Here is a 27868-nt window from a genome sequence, read left to right as displayed (position 1 = left end):
CCCCAGTGGGGCTGTGGTGCCCTTGGGACTCCAAGATGGACCTAACTGGGGGAGGGAATCCTGTTGTCTGTACCTGCAAGACCTGTCTTGGACTGTGTTCCTGTCATCTAAATAAACCTGCTGCTTTACTGGCTGGCTGAGAATTATAGGAAGTCAGGGGTGCAGGGCCTTGTCTCCCCCCACACTCCGTGACATGAGGTAACTCCCTTCTTTTCATGTGTCAGTATAATAAAGCCTGCATCTGTAATTTTCACTCCATGCATCTGAAGAAGTGGGTTTTTTTACCCACGAAAGCTTATGCCCAAATAAATCTGTTAGTCTTTAAGGTGCCACCAGCCTCCTTGTTGTTTTTGTGGATACAGACTAACACAGCTACCCCTCTCATAGATGGTAGCTATGGTAATACAAACAAATAATAATAGTAAAGTTAAGCATGTGTGTGTGTTTATAGAATTGGATCCTAAGATTGTAAACTAATTGGTGCAGAGTCTGTCTTTCACCATATGTCTGTACAACAGCTGGCTTGGGATGGAAAATACTGTAAAGGATGTGACTGGGAAGAGGCAGACTATAATTATCCCGTGTTGAAATATGGCCAGGGCCTTGGAACTAACAGTCTGACTCTTATGAAAAATGCAATGACAACAAGTGCACATGACCTCAGTTTTATGTCTCATCTGAATTGAAATGGCTCCAAAAGGCACAGGGTCCCCACACAGCAGACCTAGTTCTGCCCTCTACTGCAGCTGTAGAACTGATAGATTAGCTAAGGTTTTAAATTAGACTGCAGCATGCTTGGGGTGGGTCTGTGCCTTATGGTTGCTTATAGGCTGTAGCCCGCTGGGGCCTCTAGGCGTGTCCCAAGTGCTGAGGTCTCCATTGCGACACTTGCCCTCGCTGATGAAAACGGCGCCCGGCAGCTGGGGTGGAGCCAGGAGGCCAGGCCCTCAGCAAAGATGGTGCTCAGTTCAGCTTCAGCATGCCAGTTCTACGCGTGGAAGTGGAACCAATGAGTGGCAGAGATGGCCCGGATAGCTTTCTGTGATTGGCCAGCTGTTAGGATTCAAATCAGAGCGAGGCTGCCGCGCGGAGCTAGGTGGACGTAGACAGTTAGCGCCCGCCGGCTGGGTGAGGGATCGTCACCCCGAGCTTGTGAGGCTGCCAGGGTGAGTGGCGGGGTATCGGGGTCACTCCGTCGGGCGGCCGTGGGGCCCTCCCGGGTGACACTGGGGGGTGGAGGCGAGTACCGGCGCTGAGTGACCCTCAGGCTGGTGGGAAGGGATCGCCCCATCGGCTTGCCCGGTGACGGGCCCTCCCTCCCTCCCTCCGGCCGCCGCGCTGCGCCGCGCCACACTGACCCTCCGAGACGTGGAGCCGGTGCCCGTCGGCAGGAACCGGTCCGAGCTGGCCCGAAGCAGCCCTGCGCGCTCTGATCCTGGCCCCGTGGTACTGTGGCCCTGAGGGGACGGGAAGCCCTGGCGGCGGGAGGGCGATGGAGGATGTTGGCGAGTGGCGGCAGCTGGAACGTGCCCTAACCTGAATCGTCTTTGTACTGACCCGTCCTCCCCCCATCAGGCAATGATGGATTAACCTCGGGGAGCCTCCTGACCAGTAGCTGGGTCCCACAATAGCCGTCTCTGCCCTCAGGCGGGGTCTGACCTTTGCCTGGTGGGCATTGCTGTATTGCTGGTAGGGGAAAATAGTTGTGTTTTGGATGTCCCAGAGTGAACCTGTAACTGTCAACGGGATGTTTAGGATGCACTGCAGTAGAAGCATCGTAGTGTCTTTCTCTAGAGGCATAATTGAAATTCTGTTAGTTCCTTGTTTATCCAAAATAAACATATAGCTCTTTCAGTGGGATCCTAATGACTAATGACTCTCTTAGATACACTCCTCTTACTTAGAGGCATCTTTGCAATTGACATTGTAAATGTATGATAAGGCTTAAGGTAGACCTTTTGAATCTCTACCTTGTGTAGAGAAAGAGAGTGATTTATAGTCTGGAAGAGGTACCTCCCTTTTAACTGTGGAACAGAAGAGTTGCCCAGCATGGTCTGTGGTAGGACATGGATTACCTTTGAAATGAGCCTTTGAGAGATCTAAAATTAATTTTGACTCCTTAGTTAGGACTGCTTGGCTTCCATTTTCTGTCTCATGTTTAGGTCTGGAAATCCATGAAAGCACTGTAAATAGCATATTTTAGGAAGATGCCTGGGTGATTGATGCTTTAAATACACTGTACACATCAACCCTTCTAAAATGTTTTGCATTTTGCCTTCTCCAGATTCTTCTCTCACCCCATATTGTCTATTGTATTTTTAAATGGTTGAAATTCTTCATTCATTCTTCTCTAAACCTGGATTTTTATACCCTTTGACAATAACTTGGTGAATGTAGACTTTAAGTGCCACTGCTCAGGCAGCTGTACTTAATATGTGCTGCCTACATGCTTTTTAGGTGTTGAGGTAAAAGGCATAACCAGCTGAAGAACACTGTTCCTCTTGAAGTTAGTAATTGTATGGAGGAGGAACAGTTAAATTTTGTAAGAGTTAACTTACCCATGCAATCAATCTTTGTAGCCTACCAGACTTTCTTTCATAGACGTCTTACATACGAATAGGAATAGAGTACAATCGAGGTTGTATTAGCTGTTTGAGGTAGTCCCATTGATTTCAGTGGGACTGCTCTTGTGAGCAAGGAAAGCAGGATTTAGACTGTTAGGATTCTGTTTATGGTGAAATGGGTGTATCTACTTACACTTTAAGAATGCAGCTCTCATAGATGTACTGCGGGCCTTGCTAGTATACCTTTATGTTATCCCATAAGTGTTACTGGTGAGAGAACTGCAGAGTGAAGCACTAAGCACTGATGCTGAGAAGAGGAATGTTCAAATATCATGTCATCGTCCAGTGGTGGACTTGTTATTAGTCCTTCTCTACTGAGAACAATCTTCTACCTGCAGAAATGGTAGGCTTGCCAACTAATGAGATGCCTGCAAAGTTCCAAGAGGTGCTTGAGACACTGTTGGCTAAATAAGAAGGCTTCAGATGGTTCTGCAAAGCTGGCACTGATTGGCTAGTGGTGAAGTAATTCTGGGGTTCTGTTAGGGCTGACTAGCAACATGTCTGTCAGGTGAGGTATATATAAATGGCATCACTGTAAAGTGGGGAGCCTGTAGAAGACAAACAGATGATAGGATGGCAAAGAAAATAAGCAAACACAACCAAGGTCAGTCCGACCACCAGCTAGACGGCAGGACATTGTACGTAGGAACATAGCCAGCCTGGGCTTAGCAGAGGAAAAAGCCATGGACAGGAATGGCTAGTGGTGTTGTACTGTGTCTGTAAAGTTGCTTTGGGATAAGGGAAGAGTAAAGTGTGCATTTCAGTTAAAGGGATAGTGTGGGGATAAAGGAACTCTTTGAAGTTCCTCTTCCTGTGAAGGGCAGAGCTGGGCTACTGCTTGCTTCCTCCAAAGGTCTTTGGATTCCCAATAGAGGAGCTGGCACTACTGCCTGCAGCCTGTTTGAATTTTTTACCAACTTCCATTGCTTGATGTGGAGGGACCCATTGTGTAGTCAGTGATGTCATGCTGATTGGTCCTAATTTTTTTAAGTAACCAAAAGTGGTACTTAATTTTTTTTCTTACACTTATTTTTATAACCACAGGAAACTGGCCCATTAAGAACCTGTAAAAAGAACTGCTGCTGAAGTGATTCCAAGGACACTTAGGGTGACCAGATGTCCCGATTTTATAGGGACATTCCTGATTTTTGGGTCTTTTTCTTATATAGGCTCCTATTACCCCCCACCCCCTTCCCGATTTTTCACACTTGCTGTCTGGTCATCCTAAGGACACTTAACCCACTAGTGCACTTTTATTGGTGTAATGAGATTGCTGTGGAGAGTTTCTTGGTTAGTGCTTGATTATTAAGAGGCATATCATTCTGGATATGGTACCATAAGAATTCAGGTTGTCTAGTCTAATCCCCTGCCAAGATGCAGATTTTTATTGTGTCTAAACCATCCAACACAGATAGCTATCCAGCCTCCTTTTGAAAAACTCCAGTGAAAGAGTTTCCATAACCTCCCTAGGCAGTCCGTTGTCCTACTGCTCTTACTGTTAAGAGGTTTATGGGTGGTAGCCGTGTTAGTCTGTATCAGCAAAAACAACGAGGAGTCCTTGTGGCACCTTAGAGACTAACCAATTTATTTGGGCATAAGCTTTCATGGGCTAAAACCCACTTCATCAGATGCATGGAGTGAACAGCACATGAAAAGATGGGAGTTGCCTTACCAAGTGGGGTGTCAGTGCTAATGAGGCCAATTCAATTAAAGTAGAAGTGGCCTATTCTCAACAGTTGACAAGAAGGGGTGAATATCAAGAGGGAAAATTACTTTTGTAGTGCTAATGAGGTCAATGCAATCGAGGTGGATGTCACCCATTTCCAACAGTTAACAAGAAGGTGTGAGTCTGTTTTTGAAGTTTTGTTGTTGAAGGATTGCCACTTTTAAGTCTGTTATTGAGTGTCAAGGGAGATTGAAGGGCTCTCCTACTGGTTTTTTTTAATGTTACAATTCTTGGTGTCTGATTTGTGTCCATTTATTTTTTTGCGTAGAGACTGTCTGGTTTGGCCAATGTTCATGGCAGAGGGGCATTGCTGGCAAATGATGGCATATATCACATTGGTAGATGTGCAGGTGAACGAGCCCCTGATGGTGTGGCTGATGTGGTTAGGTCCTATGATGGTGTCTCTTGAATAGATATGCTGACAGAGTTGGCAACAGGGTTTGTTGCAGGGATTGGTTCCTGGGTTAGTGTTTTTGTTGTGTGGTGTGTAGTTGCTGGTGAGTATTTGCTTCTGGTTGGGAGGCTGTCTGTAAGCGAGGACCGCCTGTTTCCCAGGGTCTGTGAGAGTGAGGGATTGTTTTTCAGGATAGGTTGTAGATCGTTGATGATGCGCTAGAGAGGTTTTAGTTGGGGGCTGTGGGTGATGGCTAGTGGTGTTCTGTTACTTTCTTTGTTGGACCTGTCCTGTAGTAGGTGACTTCTCCCTGGACACTCAATAACAGACTTAAAAGTGGCAACAAAGAACAGAAATATTGAATTGCATTCTTGCAGTAGAATTTTTCTTCTATGAGGCATCAGTTCTCTAAAGAGTTTGAATTTTCCTTGCTGAATGGGATTAAAGCATGCCTGTTCACAGTGCCTTATATGTGAGCTGCTTTTACCCTCCTAATTGTGAAGGTGGTGTGTTGTGTAGCATGGATGCCAGGACATACTACTATGTAATCATCTGCCTGTACTTGGTATTAACATATTAGCCAGAGTTCTCATAAGCATTCCAGCAGAAATCTGCATTAGAGAAGTAATTTCTGCGCTGCTGAACTAGCAATTTCTGTATTAATCACTGCTGTGATGTAATTTAAAATGCTGGCCATGGCAGTACCAAAGATCTTTTCAATAAGAATAGTAATTTAAAAAATGAAGCAAAATCCAAATCTACCCAAAGATTTCCCAAGAACACTTCTGTTTTATTTTTTATGTATGTAGCTCTGAAACTGTATGAATAATGGTGTCCTTTGAAGAGTTATATTACTCCTAGGCTGGAATTGGAACAATATTGTATACCCTCAAAATAATAAATTGGCAAGAAATCCCTGATTGTCTTGTTGGGGTATGAGGTCCTACAGTATATTGCAAGTTACCTGAAGCATTGGAGTGTTTGTGTGGGTGGAAAATGTAGTGCTTCTGTACAAAGCTGTCTTGACCATCCTCCGTTCATGGGACACCTGAAGACCTTTTTTTCCAAGAATAAGATGAGAAACATACAGCTCTATGAAACTGCATTCTTGAGAGACTTTTGTGTTTGGCTGCAAATGTTAAGTCAGAGACTTTTGAGCACAGGTTTGTATTAGGCTGGCGATGACTCCTGTGTCAGGAGGAATGGAAAAACCTGGATAGATCACTTTAAATCTTTTGATTTCTTGGCAGGAAGATGGAGACTGCAATGCTGAACTTACGGAATCTGTTTGACCAACTCATGCGCCAGTCAGAATTTCTAAATGAAGGAAATGAATACCGTAAGTCATGTCACAGTTAACTCATGTATGTTGTTCAGTGTAAGAATTGACAATTGCTCGCTCATTTCGACTTCAGCCCTGAGTACTAAAGAGCCCACCGATGGCTTTGTAAGTAGTGGTGCTTTTCCAGGTACATAGATTTGGGAGCAAACTTGGTTTATTTGCTTTGACTGGACTCCTGAAGTAACTGGCTGGACTTCTGGGATGAATGCATCATGCTGTAGCATCCTGATTTTCTTGCACACAGAATTTCAAAGTTGGAGTTTGTAAGGTGTAGGGGTGTGCGTGTGCATGCGTGTGTGCAAAGCTAATTAGTACCAAAGGAGGGGGTGAAAACCTTAGGGGGGCCCAACAGTTAACTTTCTTCGACGTGGGCCCAAGGAGAGCCCACACGGTCTGGGACTAACCGCTTCCATAAATAGCAGGGGGGAAAACACTGGCTGAAGGCAAACTTGTGAAATCTCTTCTTGCTGTAACTTTGCAGGGTGGAACACTTATATTCCCCTTAGGGAAGTGTTAAACCGCTAAAGGAAATGGGCTTTATACAAATATTGATTTGAAAGTAAAATTATCTAGCTGAATGGAGTTGCAGCTCCAGACATCTATAATACTAATCTACATCTACTGGAGCATATTACAGCAGATACATTTGAATCTGCTATTGAAAGTCTTTCTGGTGTACTGAGCTGTGACCATAACACAGTCTGTCTTCTTGTTATTTTAATAGCAGTAGTTTTAGTCTGATAGATGACCTTCCTGGCAAGTTGTCATACTTTTCTTTCTGCTGATTTAGCATAACATATGAAACCTGGGGAGTGACTATCTTTTATTGAAGTCTTGTTTACATGCTAGGGACTGGGTGGCCAGTAAAACATGAATCCATGATTCTGGTACTGGGGACTGATGTAACTGCTGGGGAGATCAGCTAGACCAGTGGTCACCGACTGGTTGATCCTAGAGGATCTCCCAGTCGATCGTGATCTCCAGCGGCAGCGCAGTGTGGCTGCGGCTAAGGCAGACTCCCTGCTTACCCTGGCCCCACACCGCCCCCGGAAGCGGCCACTACAGCCCCAGGGGCAGGGGGTCTCCCTCCGCACGCTGCTCCTCCCTGCAAGCACCACCCCTGCAGCTCCCATTGGCTGGGAGAGCTGTGGGGGCGGTGCTTGCAGAGAGGGGCAGTGCACTGAGCCATGTGCCCACCCTGCCTCCTCCCCACCCCCAGGGGTCACAGGGTGCGTTGGCCCCTTCCGGGAGCGGTGTGGGGCCTTGGTAGGCAGGGAGCCTGCCTTAGTCTCGCTGCGCCCGCCGCTGACCGGGATTCACTGGAGGTAAATGCTGCCTGGCTGGAGGCTGCACCCCAACCTCCATCTCCGAGCTCCCTCCTGCACCCAAACCCCCTGCCCTGACCCGTCTTCCAGAGCCAGCACCCCATATCTCCTTCTGTATCTCATACCCCCTCCTGCACCCCAACACTCTGCCTCAGTCCAGAGCCCGCTCCTGCACCCAAACTCCCTCCTAGAGCTTGGACCCCCTCCTGCACTCCAACCTCCTGCCCCAGGCTCAGCCCAGAGCCCCCCCAACACCCTGCCCCAGCCCGGTGAAAGTGAGTGAGGTTGGGGGAGAGTGGGGGGGGGGGGGGGGGCTCAGGGAAGGGGCAGGGTAGATCCTGGGTTGCCCTTAGATTCAAAAAGTGATCCTGGGCGTAAAAAGGTTGGAGACCACTGAGCTAGCCTCTAGGCTCTTCTGCAGACTTTTTTCCTCTTCAGCTGGGTTTGCCAACAGGTCAGCTGATCTGTTATTTTTACTTGAAGGCAATCATTAATGGAAAGTTTCTTCCTACATAAAGGGGCAGATGCTGTATTTCTTCTGCTTCTATTCTTCACTGTTGTTAAGACTAAGCATCTTCTTCCCAGAGTTTATCCAGTTGGCAAAGAACTTTGAAGAGTTCCGAAAGAAGTGGCAGAAGGCAGATCATGAGCTGGCCAGGTACAAAGATCTTCTGATGAAAACAGAAACTGAGCGTAGTGCACTGGATGTAAAGCTGAAACATGCTCGCAATCAGGTGGATGTGGAGATCAAGCGAAGACAGCGAGCTGAAGCAGACTGTGAGAAGCTGGTGGGTATCCTGTTACTTGTGATGTGACTCCTGTATGGAACAGGCTTTGGTTTTCATTCCATAGAGATTCACCTAAATGAGTGTTTCCGTGGTATGAATAAGTCCACTCAGATAAGGATCTGGAAAGTTACAAAAGAGACCTCTATGTACCTAAATGTGTTGGCACAAAAATATTAATTTCTGTAGTATATTTAATAGCTATACATGTCTCCCACAGTACCATCACCTTCAAATATAACAAAATGGAAGACTCCACTGATTTTAATGACACTGGGCAATAGGAAACGGCACATGGGGCATCTTCAACTGATTATAATATTAGGAATGTTCAGTGTGGTTCTATGACTGCTTGAGTTCACTCTCTTTAGCTTCAAAGCTACGTGCAACTCTTTTGGGAGTTTAATGAGCCTGATAGGAACTCTTTTCACTCTCCTGATCTCAGGTAGAGAGGATGTAGACAGCCTACCACCAATGGCATGTGTGAGGCAGGAATGGAGAGAAATACTGTATTACGTGGATTTGCGGAGAGCCACAAAACCATGACTTTTTGCATCACTGCAGCATTGTGAGACATCAACAAATTCCAGGAATTTCTATTGGGAATCTTGTGACTTTCTGTGAGGCCTTTTGCTGCAGTGGCTATCCAGCTCTTTAGGGTTTAGTAACTAGACATTTATAACCATGCAGGTAGGAATTGAAGCATATTGGCAAGACTAGTATGGAGTTTAATTCATCCTAATGTATTGTTTGGAAGAGTCCATATTGGCTTCCTCAGCAGACTGGAATTGTTCAGCACTATGTAATCCTTTTATGCATTTCTCAGCAGTCTAAAAAGGTCCAAGCTACTTGGATTTATGGAAGACAATAACTGGCACCTAATAAGACATCAATACATTGTTTTCTATTGCAAGAGAGTATAGCCTTCATTTGAATAGTGGTTTAATTCAGAAGAATCTCACTGCTGCTACTTTAAATTGAGTTTGTTACCTGTTAGAAGCTGGGACGCCAGTTTCTGCTTTATGGGCTTTTAATATACTGTTGGAGTAGCACACTTCATCAAAGCCTACCTGCATTAGCTGTATTAAATGTCTTATGGTCTGCCTGTCTCCCATAAATCTGAAGTGAAGCTTTCTCCCCTAGCTACTACTGATGTTTTCCGCTTTACAGGAGCGGCAGATCCAACTGATTCGAGAGCTACTGATGTGTGATGCATCTGGCAGTATTCAGCTAAGTGAAGAACAGAAATCTGCCCTGGCCTTCCTTAACAGGCCTCAACTTTCCACTGGGGGTTCTGGGAACAGAAGGTAGGGAAGGTAGCAACCTGACCATAAGGGAAACAACTGATTAGCACAAATACTTAAACTCTTGGATATCTGGTCCCTAGGTTTACAGTAATCTCAGACTATAGTAGAGGTTTTTGACTTTTCCTTTGCAATACCCCAAAGCTACCAGCTTTTTTTCTCCTGTGATCCTGTATTCCAGAGTGTTTCACATGACCTCTTCCTCAAAGCAATCTAATGTATAACATAAATTATTTTAGTTTGAAAATTTTGAAACTTTAACTGTTCTTATTGAAAGCTATAAGAATTCCATATTTCTCAGTAAATTTAATTAAAGCAGGAAATAGCATTTGAATTTTTGGGGGGCAATAGTTTTTTTTTTTTTTTTTAATGGAATCTTAGGTTCTGTAGAAAATTTGTATTTGGTATCCAAAAATTTTTTTTGTCTTGGGGCTCCATTGTTCTAGGAGACTACTATTGCCACCAGAACTTTGTGTGTGGGTTGAGGAATATAAAAGCATAGGACAATGCATCTTTGTTGAAACCACTCAATTTTTTTTTCCACTCCAGCTATAATCCCACTACTTGTGAAAGATTTTCCTTTTATATAGCCGTGCTAAACTACTTGTCAATAACTAAGCATGCACATCAATAATAAACCTAAAGGTGAAACAGCAGTTCAGAAATACTTCTCCCAGCCACTGACCTGGCTCCAGAGAGCTACTATATTTATCATTGTTTGTTTACCAAGGATTATCTGAGCTGAATACAGACTTGGGGGATGGTGGGAGGAGGAGGGAACTTGGGATTCGTTGTGGATAACTAAATGAAAGCTGATACACATTGAGCAGAGGTTGTCAAAAATAAACAAAATGCTATGGAATATAAGGAATAGGACAGAAAATATTTCAGTGCCATTATATAAATAAGTGACATGATCTCATCTGGATTACTGTATTCAGTCTCAAAGATATACCAGAAATAAGGGGGTTCAGAGAGGCACTAAAATGATTTTTGTAATGGAAGACTTCTCTATGAGAGGATATCAAAAACTTGTAACTACTTAGAGAAGGGATGGATAGATACAAAATAATGCTAAAAAAATATAAATTGGGTATTCCTATTTATCCTTTCTCACAATGGAATTGGCATTCCATGAAACTGAAAGCAAGTTTAAAACTGACCACGGGAAACTTCTTAACACCTGACAAATTAACCTATGGGATTCATTGCCACAAGATATCACCAAGGCCAGAGAAAAATTACTCTATATAGGGAATAAGAACAGTTACATTAGTATATTGTATTAGAGAATGGATGTAAACCTTCATGCTTCAGGACATAAGCCAACCATGAACTGATGGGGGTTAGGAAGATTCTTCCTTTCTGGGACAGGATATTCCATAACTGTCCACTGGGGGGCTTCTTTCTTTCTTTCTCTGAATGAACTGACACTAATAACCATCAGAGTAGATGCTAAACTAGTCAGACCACTGATCTCTTCTGGCGCGGTTGTTCCTAATTTTTTGTTTTACAATCATAGAAATGTGGGGCTGGAAAGGACCTTGAGGTCATCTCATCCAGGCCCCATGCTGAGGCTGGACAAAGCACATCTAAATTATCCCTGACCGGTGTTTGTCTAACTTGTTCTTAAAACCTCCAATGATGGTGATTCAAAACCCTCCCTTGAAAGCCTCTTCCAGAACTTAACTATCTTTATCATTAGAAAGTTTCTCCTAATATCTAATCTAGACCTCCCTTAGTGCAGATTAAGCTCATTAGTACTTGTCCGACCTTCAGTGGACATGAAGAACAATTGATCACCATCTTCTTTATAACATCCCTTAACATATTTGAAGACTATTATTGGATCTACCCTCAGTCTTCTTTTTCCCAAGAGTAAACATACCCAGTTTTTTTAATCTTTCCCCATATGTCAGGTTTTCTAAACCTTTTAGCATTTTTGTTTGTTTTCTGGACTCTCTCTAGTCTTAACTGTGTTGGTAGTTAAATAGTCTCGGCTAGGTTTTGAATTTAATACCACAAAACTGCAAATTAAATGGGGATAGGGAAGTAGGAGAAAGTCACTCTTCTGTGCTTGTCTGATGGGCTGCAGTCAAAAAGAACTTGTACATTGATTTATGAAGGAACTTAGCTTTGCAATCAGAAGAGGTAGAAGCTTTATGTGGAAGGGAGGAGGAAGAGCGAAGACTTGTGATTTGGGAATACAACAAAATACTGACATGCTAAATCTGGGTTATGCCTACTCCGTGGATTTTGGTTTCCCCTAGTAAATCGCAAATGACAGTCCATCAGTTTGTGAATCTACACTCTTATTTATGCTGCATTAATGCTACATTCATCGCATCAAGATATTGCCTTGTTCCAAACTAGAATACATAGCTATTGCCTGGTCAGCAAGCTTGCCCTGGAATCATGAAGTCAACTGGAAATGAAACCTACAGACTAATCGGTTTTTTACTTTACGTCTTAGACTTTCAACAATAGATGAATCTGGCTCAATTCTATCAGACATCAGCTTTGACAAGACTGACGAGTCATTGGTAATGTAACTCTAATCTTTGAGAATTATCTATCTTCACTCCCCATATTGCTGTTTCAGCAGTGCAGTGTCTTGCAGTATCAACCATAAAAACACTGCACTGCTAAGCAAAATTAAATAGTGTCCTTATATGTTGATTCTGCTGACAGCTATGATATGAGTGTTCTAATTTTGCATCCGTGTGCTGGTGCAAGATTGGGTTTATAGTCTCTAGTTACCATTCTGTCTACAGGAACCCAGTACTGTGGTATTATAACTAGGGATTCACATCTGGTGTGGAATGGCAAAAAAAACCTAACTAGCTTCAAGACCGAGCTTGTTAAGTTTATGGAGGGAATGGTATGATGAGATGGCCTACACTGGTATGTAGTGATCTGCAACTGCTAGCAGCATACATCTCCAATGGCTGGTAATGGGACACTAGATAGGGGGGCGTCTTTGAATTACTACAGAGAATTCTTTCCCAGGTGTCTGGCTGGTATGTCTTGCCTACATGCTCAGGGTCTAACTGATTGCCATATTTGGGGTTGGGAAGGAATTTTCACCTGGGTCAGATTGGCAGAGACCCTAGGGGGGTTTCGCCTTCCTCTAGCATGGCGCAGTGATCACTTGCAGGTTTAAATTAGTGTAAATAGTGGTTTCTCTGTAACTTGAAGGCTTTAAAACATGATTTGGGGACTTCAGTAACTCAGCCTGAGGTTAGGGGCCCATTACAGGAATGGGTGGGTGAGGTTCAGTGGCCTGCAATGTGCAGGAGGTCAAACTAGATGATCATGATGGTCCCTTCTGACCTTAAAGTCTATGAGTCAGAGTCTTAGTAGTTCCAGCATGAAATTTAAAGGGAGTAGTGAGTGTAAGAAATGACTAATGAGGGGTGGAGGGGGTGGTAGAGGCCAGTGAGAATTCTGAACCTCTGTTTTTATCCCTGCTATCAAAATCTTAATGAGCACAGAGGTGTGGGAACTGCAGAAAAGCTGACTTCCCTGGTTATAACCGTCCAGAAATCATGAATGGAGCCAGAGGAAACATTAGATTCATAACTGGATGATGTTAAGACTAACGTGTATTATATTTGTCTTAAGCTCGCTGGTCCACCGTTCTTTAAAATGGATTTAATGAAAGACATGGCTAAAGTATCTGCAGTATGCTAACACAATACTTTGTCCTACCTACAGGATTGGGATTCCTCTTTGGTGAAGGCTGTCAGACTGAAGAAAAGAGAGAAACGGGTATGTTACATTCTTTCCCGTTAAGTGGTTGGAGCAGTCAGGAGTAACAATACGTAGCACTGTGGCTACATTTGGTAACTCATCTATTATAATAGACTCTCTGATCTGGTGGTCACTGTTCAAGCTCAGTGAGATCAGACCTCCCAGAAATGCACTCTAACCTGCACCATGGGCAAGAGATGGAAGGTGTCTTCTGACTTAGTTTATAGAACTGGACTACCTAGATGAATAAATCCTTAATTCTTTTGCATCCAAAAATTCAGCACTGTTGTGTGGATTCAGATGAAAGCTTTGGAAGTAACTTTCACTTGTCAGCTGGAGATGATGAAGTGAATTCCCACGTCCCATGCTACTCTCCCCTGCAGCTTACAAGCGGAAAGTTACTTGGAGTGAAGCTTCTTGGTGGACTTACTGCATCTTTCTGGTAACATGAAACTAGTAATAGTGGGAAATTAAAGATAGGTGTTCCCATCATAAAAGTGGGCTCAGGATTTGTCCTACTATCCTGCAGTCAGCATGTGGGATGGGTAGGGAAGAGGGATCCGAACCATCAGAAGAGATGGCTGTCTTATTGGGGGAGGATTTGGTATTTGCTCCCTGTTTTCCAATAGCATTCCTCATGTTGAAGAGGGAAAATTACTTCCCCTGAAGGTCTTGGTGGTAGAGCACTCAGTTGGCCAGTCAAACTTCTTGGGAAGATTGTGTGCTGAACCATTTCTACTGGTCAGTTAGGCTGCCTTATTGCACAAGTCTTCATGTCCTTTCTAAATAGAAATCATTATGGACTTCAATATCTGCAAACGCTGCAGTGGAATTTACCCCAATCCTTCAGGAAATGTGGTGTGATGCTCTAGGCTTGACGCTCCCAATCTTGTTTAACACACATTTTCTTTTCAGCGTTCTTCCAGGCAGTTCATAGAAGGCCCACCAGGTCCTTTAAAAAAAACCCGATCAATTGGCTCCACAGTGGACCAGGTATGTAAACCCAGCTGAGTTTGTGTGCACCTCTTGTCAGAGATGGCTGTATTGGTGTAGCCCCCAAATGCAGTAGGATACTCTGTGAAACTAGAGCTAGTATAACAGTTTCACAGGACAGCAACTCATGGAGTCACAGCTAATGCCAGTCACATATTTTGGAAATTATCTTCCTTTTCTATCCCTCTGTTGTCTGACACAAGATTAAGTTATACACGTTAATGCAATATAAGTGATCTGCTGGGGCCAATAAAAGCTAAATATCCCTTGCCACATAATATTGCCATCACTAATCGTATAGCTCTTTCATTTCAGGGAAACGAGTCTATAGTTGCAAAAACAACACTTATGGTCCCTAATGATGGTGGCCCAATTGAAGCTATCTCCACTATTCAGACTATACCTTATCATCTCAGAAGCCGGAGGAAGACAGGTAGGTATATGTATGTCTGCGGGCTGTCCCTTATCCTGGTTTTAATGCACGATGTCACTAATTTTCATGAATCTTTATTTGGCTGTCTCTGCAGACACTGATACAAATGGGGGTGATTATGTTGAAAAGTTATTTTGAAAAAGGGTAGTCTGAGGGATCTTAATGGCTCCTAGTAAAGTTAACAGCAAAGACCAGAACTTGTTTGCTGGACCACACTTCACAATGACCAACTTCACAATAAATAAACTAGGCACACAAAGTTTCTCTCTGCCATCTCTTTATTTGTTAAATATAACTGGGCTAGTAAGTGTTAATATATAGGAGAGGAGGATGGGGAAAAAAATTCCAAGAAAATCTTTGTTCCCTCCACCTGCTGCTTCCCATTTCTCCTATAATTAGCATTAAACAGGTATCTTGAAAGGTAGTAATCAAATAATAGTCTCTCTCAGGTGTCCTAACTCTGGTTGTTGGGGAAACTCTAAATTTAGCTTGTTCTTTAAAAAGAAAGGTTTATTCTTTGAAAGTTGGGTTACAGAATGATCTTTAAATGGGATCGAGGCAAAAGAAAAAAATAAACATGGGGGCATTTTCCTTTCAGACCCTCTGAAACAGACCATAGTTATTTCTAGCCCAGAGAAAATCAAACTGAAGGACAAAAGCCAAACTTCTTGCTTTTAGCCTTCTCTTCCTGGCCGTCTCCAAATAAATGACTCTAACTGCTAAAAAAGTCTTTCATAAATCTTCTGTATGGAGGTATTCTGATAAATCTAACGCAGAGTGTGGGGGCGGAGGGGTTTCTAGTATTGCTTTTATATATTCATAAGCAAAGTAATTGCTCAAAGAAGTTTGGTATACTAGAGTGATTAGAAGTACACAATGTGTATCCAATATAAGAACTATGTGCCTGTATTAATGCTTATGTGGTAGCACTTATTCTCTCAGTTAACCCAAGATGTGCTGCTCCTGGGCAATAATAATTGAAGCATGTTGCCCTAATTCTCTGATTTTAATTGCTTTCTAAAGTAACTTGGCTTTGCTTTCAGTTTTAACACACTAATGCACCATGCTTCTTGCTTGGCTTTGGAGAGCATGTCTGCAAGAGTGATTCCCCCTCTGAGGGAAGGGAGCAGAAGGAGACTCCACCGATTGGAAGGCAAAAGATGCACTGTCCTAGGGATGGGGGTTCCACGACCACCACTCCCAAGAGGAGGAGGAGGGTGGAGGTGGTGGTGGTCGGGGACTCCCTCCTCAGGGGGACTGAGTCATCTATCTGCCGCCCCGACCGGGAAAACCGAGAGGTCTGCTGCTTGCCAGGAGCTAGGATACACGATGTGACGGAGAGACTGCCGAGACTCATCAAGCCCTCGGATCGCTAGCCCTTCCTGCTTCTCCACATGGGCACCAATGATACTGCCAAGAATGACCTTGAGCGGATCACTGCAGACTACGTGGCTCTGGGAAGAAGGGTAAAGGAGTTTGAGGCGCAAGTGGTGTTCTCGTCCATCCTCCCTGTGCAAGGAAAAGGTCTGGGTAGAGACCGTTGAATTGTGGAAGTCAACGAATGGCTACGCAGGTGGTGTCAGAGAGAAGGATTGTTCGACCATGGGATGGTGCTCCAAGAAGGAGTGCTAGGCAGAGACGGGCTCCACCTAACGAAGAGTGGAGGGATAGCTCAGTGGTTTGAGCATTGGCCTGCTAAACCCAGGGTTGTGAGTTCAATCCTTGAGGGGGCCACCTAGGGATCTGGGGCAAAATCAGTACTTGGTCCTGCTAGTGAAGGCAGGGGGCTGGACTCGATGACCTTTCAAGGTCCCTTCCAGTTCTAGGAGATAGGATAGGATATCTTCGCCAGCAGGCTGGCTAACCTAGTGAGGAGGGCTTTAAACTAGGTTCACCGGGGGAAGGAGACCAAAGCCCTGAGGTAAGTGGGGAAATGGGATCCTGGGAGGAAGCACAAGCAGGAGAGCGCAAGAGGGGAGGACTGCTGTCTCATGCTGAGAAAGAGGGACGATCGATGAGTTATCTTAAGTGCCTATACACAAATGCAAGAAGCCTGGGAAACAAGCAGGGAGAACTGGAAGTCCTGGCACAGTCAGGGAACTATGATGCGATTGGAATAACAGAGACTTGGTGGGATAACTCGCATGACTGGAGTACTATCATGGATGGATATAAACTGTTCAGGAAGGACAGGCAGGGCAGAAAAGGTGGGGGAGTTGCGTTGTATGTAAGAGAGGAGTATGACTGCTCAGAGCTCTGGTATGAAACTGCAGAAAAACCTGAGAGTCTCTGGATAAAGTTGAGAAGTGTGAGCAACAAGGGTGATGTCGTGGTTGGGGTCTGCTATAGACCACCAGACCAGGGGGATGAGGTGGACGAGGCTTTCTTCTGGCAACTAGCAGAAGTTGCTAGATCGCAGGCCCTGGTTCTCATAGGAGACTTTAATCACCCTGATATCTGCTGGGAGAGCAATACAGCGGTGCACAGACAATCCAGGAAGTTTTTGGAAAGTGTAGGGGACAATTTCCTGGTGCAAGTGCTGGAGGAACCAACTAGGGGCAGAACTTTTCTTGACCTGCTGCTCACAAACAGGGAAGAATTAGTACGGGAAGCAAAAGTGGATGGGAACCTGGGAGGCAGTGACCATGAGATGGTTGAGTTCAGGATCCTGACACAAGGAAGAAAGGAGAGCAGCAGAATACGGACCCTGGACTTCAGAAAAGCAGACTTTGACTCCCTCAGGGAACAGATGGGCAGGATCCCCTGGGAGAATAACATGAAGGGCAAAGGAAGGGGTCCAGGAGAGCTGGCTGTATTTTAAAGAATCCTTATTGCGGTTGCAGGAACAAACCATCCCAATGTGTAGAAAGAATAGTAAATATGGCAGGCGACCAGCTTGGCTAAACAGTGAAATCCTTGCTGATCTTAAACGCAAAAAAGAAGCTTACAAGAAGTGGAAGATTGGACAAATGACCAGGGAGGAGTCTAAAAATATTGCTCAGGCATGCAGGAGTGAAATCAGGAAGGCCAAATCACACTTGGAGTTGCAGCTAGCAAGAGATGTTAAGAGTAACAAGAAGGGTTTCTTCAGGTATGTTAGCAACAAGAAGAAAGTCGAGGAAAGTGTGGGCCCCTTACTGAATGAGGGAGGCAACCTAGTGACCGAGGATGTGGAAAAAGCTAATGTACTCAATGCTTTTTTTGCCTCTGTCTTCACGAACAAGGTCAGCTCCCAGACTGCTGCACTGGGCAGCATAATATGGGGAGAAGGTGACCAGCCCTCTGTGGAGAAAGAAGTGGTTCGGAACTATTTAGAAAAACTGGACAGGCACAGGTCCATGGGGCCGGATGCGCTGCATCCGAGGGTGCTAAAGGAGTTGGCGGATGAGATTGCAGAGCCATTAGCCATTATTTTTGAAAACTCATGGCCATCGGGGGAGGTTCCAGATGACTGGAAAAAGGCTAATGTAGTGCCCATCTTTAAAAAAGGGAAGGAGGAGGATCCAGGGAACTACAGGCCAGTCAGCCTCACCTCAGTCCCTGGAAAAATCATGGAGCAGGTCCTCAAGGAATCAATTATGAAACACTTAGAGGAGAGGAAAGTGATCAGGAACAGTCAGCATGGATTCACCAAGGGGAAGTCGTCCCTGACTAACCTAATTGTCTTCTATGATGAGATAATTGGCTCTGTGGATGAGGGGAAAGCAGTGGATGTGTTATTCCTTGACTTTAGCAAAGCTTTTGATATGGTCTCCCACAGTATTCTTGCCGCCAAGTTAAAGAAGTATGGGCTGGATGAATGGACTGTAAGGTGGATAGAAAGCTGGCTAGATCATCGGGCTCAACGGATAGTGATCAATGGCTCTGTCTAGTTGGCAGCCAGTTTCAAGCCGAGTGCCCCAAGGGCCGGTCCTGGGGCCGGTTTTGTTTAATATCTTTATTAATGATCTGGAGGATGGTGTGGGCTGCACTCTCAGCAAGTTTGCAGATGACACTAAACTAGGAGGCGTGGTAGATACACTAGAGGGTAGGGATCAGATACAGAAGGACCTAGACAAATTAGAGGATTGGGCCAAAAAAAAACCTGATGAGGTTCAACAAGGACAAGTGCAGAGTCCTGCACTTAGGACGGAAGAATCCCATGCACTGCTATAGACTCGGGACCGAATGGCTAGGTAGCAGTTCTGCAGAAAAGGACCTAGGGGTCACAGTGGACGAGAAGCTGGATATGAGTCAACAGTGTGCTCTTGTTGCCAAGAAGGCTAACGGCATTTTGGGCTGTATAAGTAGGGGCATTGCCAGCAGATCGAGGAATGTGATCGTTCCCCTTTATTCGACATTGGTGAGGCCTCATGGAATACTGTGTCCAGTTTTGGGCCCCACACTACAAGAAGGATGTGGAAAAAATGGAAAGAGTCCAGCAGAGGGCAACAAAAATGATTAGGGGTCTGGAGCATATGACTTATGAGGAGAGGCTGAGGGAACTGGGATTGTTTAGTCTCCAAAAGAGAAGAATGAGGGGGGATTTGATAGCAGCCTTCAACTACCTGAAGGGGGGTTCCAAAGAGGATGGAGCTCAGCTGTTCTCAGTGGTGGCAGAAGACAGAACGAGGAGCAGTGGTCTCAAGTTGCAGTCGGGGAGGTCCAGGTTGGATATTAGGAAACACTATTTCACTAGGAGGGTGGTGAAGCACTGGAATGCGTTACCTAGGGAGGTGGTGGAGTCTCCTTCCTTGGAGGTTTTTAAGGCCCGGCTTGACAAAGCCCTGGCTGGGATGATTGGTCCTGCTTTGAGCAGGGGGTTGGACTAGATGACCTCTTGAGGTCCCTTCCAACCCTGATATTCTATGATTCTATGATTGCCTGTGAGGTAAATAATTGTCATTAATTGCCAGTTGTATCTTGTAACAGCCTCTGCTGGTTGCACTACCTTTGCCATAACACAGATGCCAGGTGGCAGTACTTGTTAGGCCATGGATATCCCTCAGTCATTCACAATAATCTCCTGCCGGTTCCAAGTTGACTCAATCATTGTATAGTCTTTATACTGAAAACAGAAGGCTGGAAAATTATTCTACAGAACTCTCTCTCTCTCTTTCAGCCAGTTTACAACCCTGGAATAGTGACTCAAGCTTGGGCAGTAGGCAGCTGGAATCCAGATCTGAAACTGATGGATCTAACACTCCTCAGAGCAATGGAGGGATGAGGCTGCATGAATTTGTATCAAAGACGGTATGTGTACAGGCAGTAGGAACTTGAGCAGCTCTCCCCTTTCAGTTCTCGTGTGGGTGGACTATAGAGTCAGTCCTGAAAGAGATTCACTGGACCTACTGCTGTACATCCCTCTGAGTGCAGGTTGGTGCAGTGTCAGTTATCCAATCTGATGTTGGCAGTTTCAGCTCTGGACTCTGATCCTGAGTCCTCAGCTATGCCCTAGGATATATGCAGGCAGAGGCGTCCCTTGGGTACCGCGAATCGGGGTGAGGAGGTGATGTGAGGCGAGAGACAGGCAAGCGGGGTGGAGAGGTGAGCAGGCGGGGTGTATGTGGAGGAGCCCCCTACCAGAACTGACCCCTCCCCCCAGCACCACCTCCTCCCTCTCACCGCCTGCCACGGATGTTTCGCAGTGTCAGGAGGCGCTGGGGGGGGGGGGGGGGGAGTGGGGAGGAGCAAGGGTACAGCATGCTTGAGGGAGGGGGTGGAACTGGGTGGGAAAGGGATGGGGGTGGGAAGAAGCAGGGTGGGGGTGAGGTCTTGTGGGTAGGGGTGGAGTGGGGATGGGGCCTGGGCAGAGCTGGGGGGTGGGGGGGAAGGGGTGTAAAAGCACCCCCTGGCAGATAGGCGCTGAGTTTCTAATGTCCCAGGCCCCGCAACACCGCTAGGGACCGCCCTGTATGCAGGCATATATCTTTGTTAGCTCCTACTGTGAAACATCTTGCACTGCTATGCTGAAGTTTAACAGCTGACAATTCAGCCCTTGAGATCCAGAGTTTAGACTTCCCATGCATGTCCCAATGACTGTAAGAGATGTCATGATGGCTGCAACTAAGATGATAAAATAAATGAGCAGGGTTTGCTAGAAGCAGAATCACTAACCATTGACAAGGGCTTATTTAACTCCCAACCCTATTAGTCTGCCTACAATGGTATCTGTACTTTGCCATCAATATAGAACAAGAAACTCATTCAATATACCTGTGCTAAACTGTATCTATTGTTTTGTTGCATTATTACCACTTCCTCATACACCGGCTCTTTATTTCCAGGTTATCAAACCAGAGTCATGCGTTCCATGTGGAAAGCGGATAAAGTTTGGGAAACTGTCCCTAAAGTGCAGGGACTGCCGTGTGGTGACTCACCCAGAATGTCGGGACCGCTGTCCCCATCCCTGCATCCCAACATTAACAGGCACTCCTGTCAGAATTGGAGAGGTATGGCTTTATGTGAGATGAGCTTTAAACCCTGTAGCTGCCAACAACAAATGGGCTAATGCCCATTTGGGAGAACTAGACCTTGCTTAAGGACTCCAGGAGTCTTATATACTGGTTAACTTGTTGCTGCATTATGTGGATTGTCTGCTTTATTACAGATCTAATAGATGTACATAAATGAGACTGTTAAATAAAGCCAAGAATAGTAGGAATGGGGGTTTTTTGGAGGGTGGAGAATTGTATGTGGTGGAGGCATTTTGTTCTGATTTTACAAGCAATCACGGAAACTATTTCTGGCTCTGCATGTATCAGTGTTTCCCGTCTCAACTGAAGTTATTGGCAAAGTTATTTTGCTTAAATTGGAGCCTTAAGATGCTTTCAGGCTGGTGAATGATGGCACAGCTAAGCTGGTCTTTAGGAGTCTCCTGCTTGTTTTAGGCTAGATCCCTCTTTTTTTTTTTTTTTTTTACCACTCACAGTAGTACTCCTTCCCTTTGTCTAGACTTTTCTAGTGAACTTAAGATCCTGATATATAGGTGCCAGAGTTATCTGCTTTATTAAATGGTAATATTACTTGCTCTCCTTTCCCTTCATATCTGCTGCATGGTCCATTTTCCACTGGCCTGTGAAGCAGGAGTCTTTTGCCTGAGCCTCTCGTGTATGGTAACTCCACAGGTGCAACATGTCTTAAGTTAAACTCAGTTCTTGGCTCTCCATTTCCTATAGAGTAAGACTGTTGTATGGAGGACTTCTGGGTAGATACTGTTTAGCTCTCTATAGGAACACATAGTGTTTGTCCTCTCTTTGTGCCCATGGCACCTACCTCTGTGGGTCTAGGGAATGAGAATCTAGAGACTACTCCTAAGCCTAGATCTGTTGGGATCTCCTGAGCACTTCCAGTGTCCTGAAACTTGTAAATGTCAATGTTGCAAAATCAGTCTCTTCCTTCTTATAGGGGACACTGGTGGACTTTGTGCCCATGACTCCGCCAATGATTCCTTCCATTGTAGTGCATTGTGTGAATGAAATTGAGCAGCGAGGGCTACGTGAGGTAAGAATCACCTGAAATCAGTGGGGGTACTAGTTAAACAAATTTGGCTGTGATGATTAGAGCCACAGTTGGTTAATCTGAGGATCTCTTGTTTATGATGCTGTAGATATACACAGTGCTGTTCAACACATGAGTCACAATGAGCAAGTTACAGTCCCTACTCAGAGATCTCACAATTTACAATGGGGGCAGGAGACTGCTTTTACTGAAGAATCTAGACTTTGCCTTCTCAAGCTGTTTGGGCAGGTGAAGTCCTGACTTTAGGCATTGCTCTCTAACAGACAGGCCTATACCGAATTTCTGGCTGTGACCGGACAGTAAAAGAGCTGAAGGAGAAGTTCCTTCGAGGGAAGACTGTGCCCCTGCTCAGCAAAGTGGATGATATCCATGCCATCTGTGGCCTTCTTAAAGACTTCCTGCGCAGCCTAAAGGAACCCATTCTCACATTCCGGCTAAACAAGACTTTTATGGAGGCAGCAGGTGAGGCGAGCCAAATGCCATTGGCAGTTGTAGTGCCTGAGGGTCCATTCTCAGACAGATCCATCTGAATTGGCAATCCTTCTTGGATGTGAATGTATTGGCAGTACTGGGTATACTGTAGAGAGATCTTCCTTCCTACCGTAGATCTGCCTCTACAACACTGCCTGGTGTTAGCTTTGTTATAGTGAAGTATCTCATCCGAAGAAGTGGGCTGTAGTCCACGAAAGCTTATGCTCTAATAAATTTGTTAGTCTCTAAGGTGCCACAAGTACTCCTGTTCTTCTTATCTCATCCAGGTCTTCGAAGAACTTTCTCTGATAAGTAATCTGCCTTGCAGCTGCAGCTGTCTCATTCTGTGGATATTATCATGTAGGCTGCTAACATTAGGTGGATACTCACTCTCTAGATCCCATATTTTTAGATTAATCCTTAAATAATCCCAGTTTTTGATTTTTGGAATTAATCAATAGTCCTGATAGTCAGTATCCTGTTCAGGAATCATGCACAAGTTTAGTGCAGTCTTGAAGCTATTCTAACATTTGTACAGAAAATCTTTGAAATCAGTGTCCAACAGAGAGAGCACAATACTTACAGTGCTGTTCACCAGAAGATTTCAAAGCATTTTACACACATTAAGCCTCGTAACACAAAACCTCTGAGACACTGGTATTAGCCCCATTTTAGATGAGGAAACCAGAGCACAGGTGTTTAAATGACTTGCTCAAGGTTAGATAGTATCAGTGTTAGAATTAGAACTCAGGAGCATGGGACCCAGAATCTTCTCACCCTCCAGCACTGTGATGGAACATACTTTTGTCTGAGGGAAATGATCCCACAGGCCTCTCTAATCGCTTTCTTTTTTTATTTAAAGAAATTTTGGATGAAGACAACAGTGTGGCTGCCATGTACCAGGCTGTTGGTGAACTCCCTCAGGCTAACAGAGACACACTTGCTTTCCTCATGATTCACCTTCAGAGGTGGGTTCAGCCAGGTTAGGAGTTCTGGAAATGGGGAAAAAGAGATGATGCTGTAGTTCTGTTTCTACAGGCTCACGCTGGTGGTTGAGTGACAGAGGAGTCTTTACCTGGGACTATTTGCAAATTCAGATATAATTGACATCAGTTCACGTTATCAGGGTTTTCTATCTGTGAACAAAATTTACTCAATGTCCTTTTTCTTTCTTTCTTGTCTAGAGTGGCTCAGAGCCCAGACACTAAAATGGACATCACCAACCTGTCCAAAGTCTTCGGCCCCACAATAGTTGCCCATGCTGTGCCAGATCCTGACCCCATGACACTCTTGCAAGACACTAAACGACAACCCAAGGTAGGTGATTAGTAATGACACCTGGCAGAATGTTGATGTAAGACACATGAAGTGTCCTGTTAAAGAATCTGATTATACTGGCACCTGGGGCTGTTGTCCTCTGGCCCATCTGATACCACTTTTAGGCTGAATGAATTGTAAGTTTCTGGTACGGTGGGGAATTGTGTGCTAAAGTGTGTTTCTGTAGGTGGTAGAGCGGCTGCTGTCACTGCCAGTGGAATACTGGAGCCAGTTCATGATGGTGGAGCAAGAAAACATTGACCCAGCGCATATAATTGAAAACTCCAATGCCTATTCCACTCCCCGAACACCAGATGTTAAAGGTAGCCTGGAATGTTGCTCTATCAGATCTTCAACTATGGCCAAACATCCACTCTAAAACAGTGACATCAGATCAAAGCCTTTTGTTAGATTGTGTTGGAACAGGCTTGCCAAACTGTGTAATTCCTACTCCTCCTCTTCCACACTCCAGTTACCATACAGCCTTTGACACTGATGGTCATGGCTCTTTATCCCTGATATGACATTTCAAGTGCTGTAGCTATATTGTTTCCAGGATAATAGAAAAACCAAGTGGGGTAAGGTAATATCTTGTATTGGACCAACTGGTGAAAGAGACAAGCTTTCGAGCTACACAGTGTAGCTTGAAAGCTTGTCTCTTTCACTAACAGAAATTGGTACAACAAAAGACATTATCTCACCCATCTTGTCTCTCTAATGGCATTTCAAAACAGGCATTCTTTGGTCTGTTTTACCCACCTCCCAGCCTCAGGAGGAGTATTACTTTTTCACACTGAGGGCAACATTTTGCTCTTAGTCCCCAGCCTAGGCCTAACTGTTACCATTCACCTTGATAACCAAGCATCTGTAACACCTGCTGCCTTTAGTGCTGTAAGTCAGAACGTCAAGCTACAAAGAAGCTTTTAAAGAGTTAAATATCTAGCTGTGGCATCAATTGGTGCAATGTTACAAGGGCATTTGGGGGGGACTGGGGAGGGAAGTAGCTTATGACAGGAAAGACGAGCTTCTCTCAAACTTCAGCAAACTTTGTGGAAGACTAACACATTTTTACATACAAAGTGTACTAAGCAGTGACTCCTGCTTCACTTAGCTTTGCTGTTGTGCCTCTATTTTTATAGAACATATTGGGCCAGTTTTTCTGCTGTTTTCACTTGTGTAAATCTGGAGTCCCACCATTGACTTCAGCAGAGTTACCCTGATTTACCATATGGCAACAGGGCAAAATATAATCCCATTACCTTAGTTTAAGAAGAAACATTGTATGTGAGTTATGTGCCTGTTCTAATACGACTCTTGTTTCCTCTGTCGGAAGTGAGCATGCTGGGTCCTCTCACTACTCCAGAACAGCAACTGACAAAGACTCCTTCATCTAGCTCCCTGTCCCAGAAGGTCCGATCTACGCTCAGCAAGACTACCCCGAAGTAAGTGAAACTGCATACTTTGGGATAGTAAAATCAAATGCTAAGGCCATGTCTACACTAGAGAACTTACAGCGGCACAGCTGTATCGATGCAGCAGCGCTGCTGTAAGATCGATTTGTCTAGCTGCTCTATGACGATGGGAGAGAGCTCTCCTGTCAGCATAACACCTCCTCAAGCGGTGGTAGCTATGTCGGCAGGAGAAGCTGTTCACACCCAGAGCATCTGTCGGTGTAACATATGTCATTCAAGGAGGTGCTTTTTTCACACCCCTGAATGATATAAGTTATACCAGTGGTAGTGTAGACATGGCCTTAATCTGAGCTACTGTCTCAGTCCAAATAATATCATGCACTATATTTGACTGTTTATATATCCCAATAAACTAAAGGTTGCAATAGGACTTTGTGGACAGTATGAGTTTGGGAAGCAAGAAACTTTGGCCTTTGGGGAATAATACCTACCTCATGGTTACGGAGCATTCATTGAGTATTGCACAGTGCTTGGTGTTTATGCAGTTTTTTTATAAGAGACTAATCAACTGCTTACTGGGGTGGAGAGGGGCACTACTCCATGGGAGGGTTGGAATATATGGCGGAGAGCTCAAGGGATTGAGAAAGTTACAGGGCCTTGGATCTGCCCTTCCTCAATGCAAATTTCATAACAGTAGGGGGCTCCATGAAAGCCACCTGCCTTTCATCCCTGCTCCTCTATGGCTTAGTGCAGCTGGCCAGAGGGACAGCTTATATGTACAGGTCCAAGCTTCTCTCCCTACCTTCCATGGCACTCAGTTAAACAGAATGCCTGTACTTCAGACTCTAGGAACCAACAAAAGGCAGCCCCATCATAAGTAGTATGTGACCTCGTGAGCAGGGAGGGGGGACCACAAACAAATCAAAACTAAAAAGGAGTGTTTAAAGAGCACAGAATGGTGAAAAAAGATAATGGCACTGTACATGTAGAGGTGCTAATTCACCAGTCCATCACAAGGAGGTGCTCTAATGGCAGGGCTGGGAATTATTGCTTTAGAATAGATCCTTATCTCTGTTTAATTAGGTTTGGGAGCAAAAGCAAGTCTGCAACCAACCTTGGACGCCAGGGATACTTCTTTGCCTCTCCTATGCTGAAGTAAAATGGACCTGGAGATTCAGCCCTTTTATAACGTTTACAGCCCACATATGCATGACTACAATAAAGGACTAACTGCCCTTCACTACTCTCAGCAGCCTGTGTACTAGGGTATAATCTTATTACTTTTGTTTTTAGCTTAATTGAGACTTTTAATCAAGAGTTTTATTGTGCAATGTATTTTATTAAATATTTAGTGCCATATTGCATCTAGCATTAGTGAGTAAAGTCACTGGCAAGATCTAGTCAATATGTTAGGGCAAATTGCCAGAAAAATATTTTAATTTGAAAATATATATCTTTCAATGGGAAGCTGGCCTCCATCTGTTTAAGAGCACCTTATTGGAGTTCCATTTAAACACTTTCTGAAAACTATAAGGCAGCGTTTTGCACCAGCAATAATCCTACCTTGTTCCAAGAGAACTACCATAATCCTTTGGGGAATGAGTGCTGATCCCGTGTATTGGGAAGCAGTGAATGCTGAGAAACACTTGCTCTTCCTTTTGCAAGTCTATTTTTAGTGAAGCCAGTGACTTTAAAAAGTGAGAATTCTTAAAACTTGGTCATGTGAAAAATTACAAAAACCAGTGTTCCATAATGTGCCTAAATCTGCCATAAGTCTTGAGACTTATTTGTGTACTATAAAGTGGCTCAGCCTGTAAATATGGTACTGAAATTTGCATCTATCTTGAGTACAGGCAAGTAATTTTGTCCTCCGCTTCTACAAAAGCTAGTTTGGTTTGTTCTTAATGAATTGCCACTTGGTATGTGACTTATACAGCAGAACTACATTAAAAATATCTGCTGTCAGTAAAGAACAGTTTTATAGATTGTCTGCAGATACTAGCACAAAGAATTATTGGATTGGTATTGGGGGCGCTTTAAAAAATTGTACAACCTTTCTTGATTTTTGGGATGGACATGTTTATTAATGACAATTTTCAAAATTCCAGGATATGAGAGAGGATGCTAATTTACCTAGCTCAATGTTGCACCAGAAGACTTGTTAAACATGTACCAATACTTGTAAACATGACTTCTCTGTACTAAGTTCCTGGAAACTGTACTGACTTTTGCCTGTAAGAATCACGTACAGTTGGTATATCTGAAAAAAGTAAAATCACACTTTTCTAATGAGGCCCAGGCTGCTTTGTATTTTGGCTAAGGCATTTCCCTTATTTGTGTGTTTAACATGGCATGTTTCAGACCAAAGTTCATAGTAGGCCTGAGATTCTCTCCACTCTTACTTTCTGCTGCTGCCCCCCCACAGCAAAACACCCCCAAAAAGACTTCCCTCCCGCCCCCTTTGAAATACTTCATGAGCCAGAACAGTC

General features: G+C 44.4%; 1 protein-coding gene across 3 annotated transcripts; it reads left to right on the top strand.

Moving 5' to 3' along the window:
- RACGAP1 (Rac GTPase activating protein 1) lies at positions 1–27672 on the top strand. Of its 3 annotated transcripts, none has more exons than XM_054013218.1 (17): positions 1–198; positions 5995–6083; positions 7997–8199; positions 9367–9503; positions 11974–12043; positions 13218–13271; positions 14169–14246; positions 14562–14679; positions 19781–19911; positions 20946–21110; positions 22066–22161; positions 22443–22641; positions 23513–23618; positions 23835–23967; positions 24155–24290; positions 25301–25409; positions 26463–27672. In XM_054013218.1, the coding sequence occupies exons 1-17, from the start codon at positions 194–196 to the stop codon at positions 26536–26538; spliced, it is 1905 nt and encodes a 634-aa protein (XP_053869193.1). In that variant the 5' UTR covers positions 1–193; the 3' UTR covers positions 26539–27672. The 3 variants fall into 3 exon arrangements, with proteins under 3 accessions (XP_053869193.1, XP_053869195.1, XP_053869194.1); XM_054013220.1 differs by lacking the exon at positions 1–198 and adding an exon at positions 924–1166 and having other exon boundaries at positions 5999–6083; XM_054013219.1 differs by lacking the exon at positions 1–198 and adding an exon at positions 924–1166.
- The last annotated feature ends 196 nt before the right edge of the window (positions 27673–27868 follow it).

Source organism: Malaclemys terrapin, chromosome 23, assembly GCF_027887155.1.
Source record: "Malaclemys terrapin pileata isolate rMalTer1 chromosome 23, rMalTer1.hap1, whole genome shotgun sequence".
In the NCBI taxonomy this organism is placed as follows: Eukaryota; Metazoa; Chordata; order Testudines; family Emydidae; genus Malaclemys; species Malaclemys terrapin.
The sequence above is the reverse complement of the archived record's forward strand: the minus strand, read 5'-3'. Positions and strand labels throughout refer to the sequence as shown.

Bases quoted from the DNA above. Each gene is read 5' to 3' on its own strand.
- RACGAP1 (XM_054013218.1), top strand. The intron at 6,084-7,996 runs GTAAGTCATGTC...TCTTCTTCCCAG, and splicing joins AAATGAAGGAAATGAATACC to AGTTTATCCAGTTGGCAAAG. The intron at 23,619-23,834 runs GTGGGTTCAGCC...TTTCTTGTCTAG, and splicing joins CTCATGATTCACCTTCAGAG to AGTGGCTCAGAGCCCAGACA.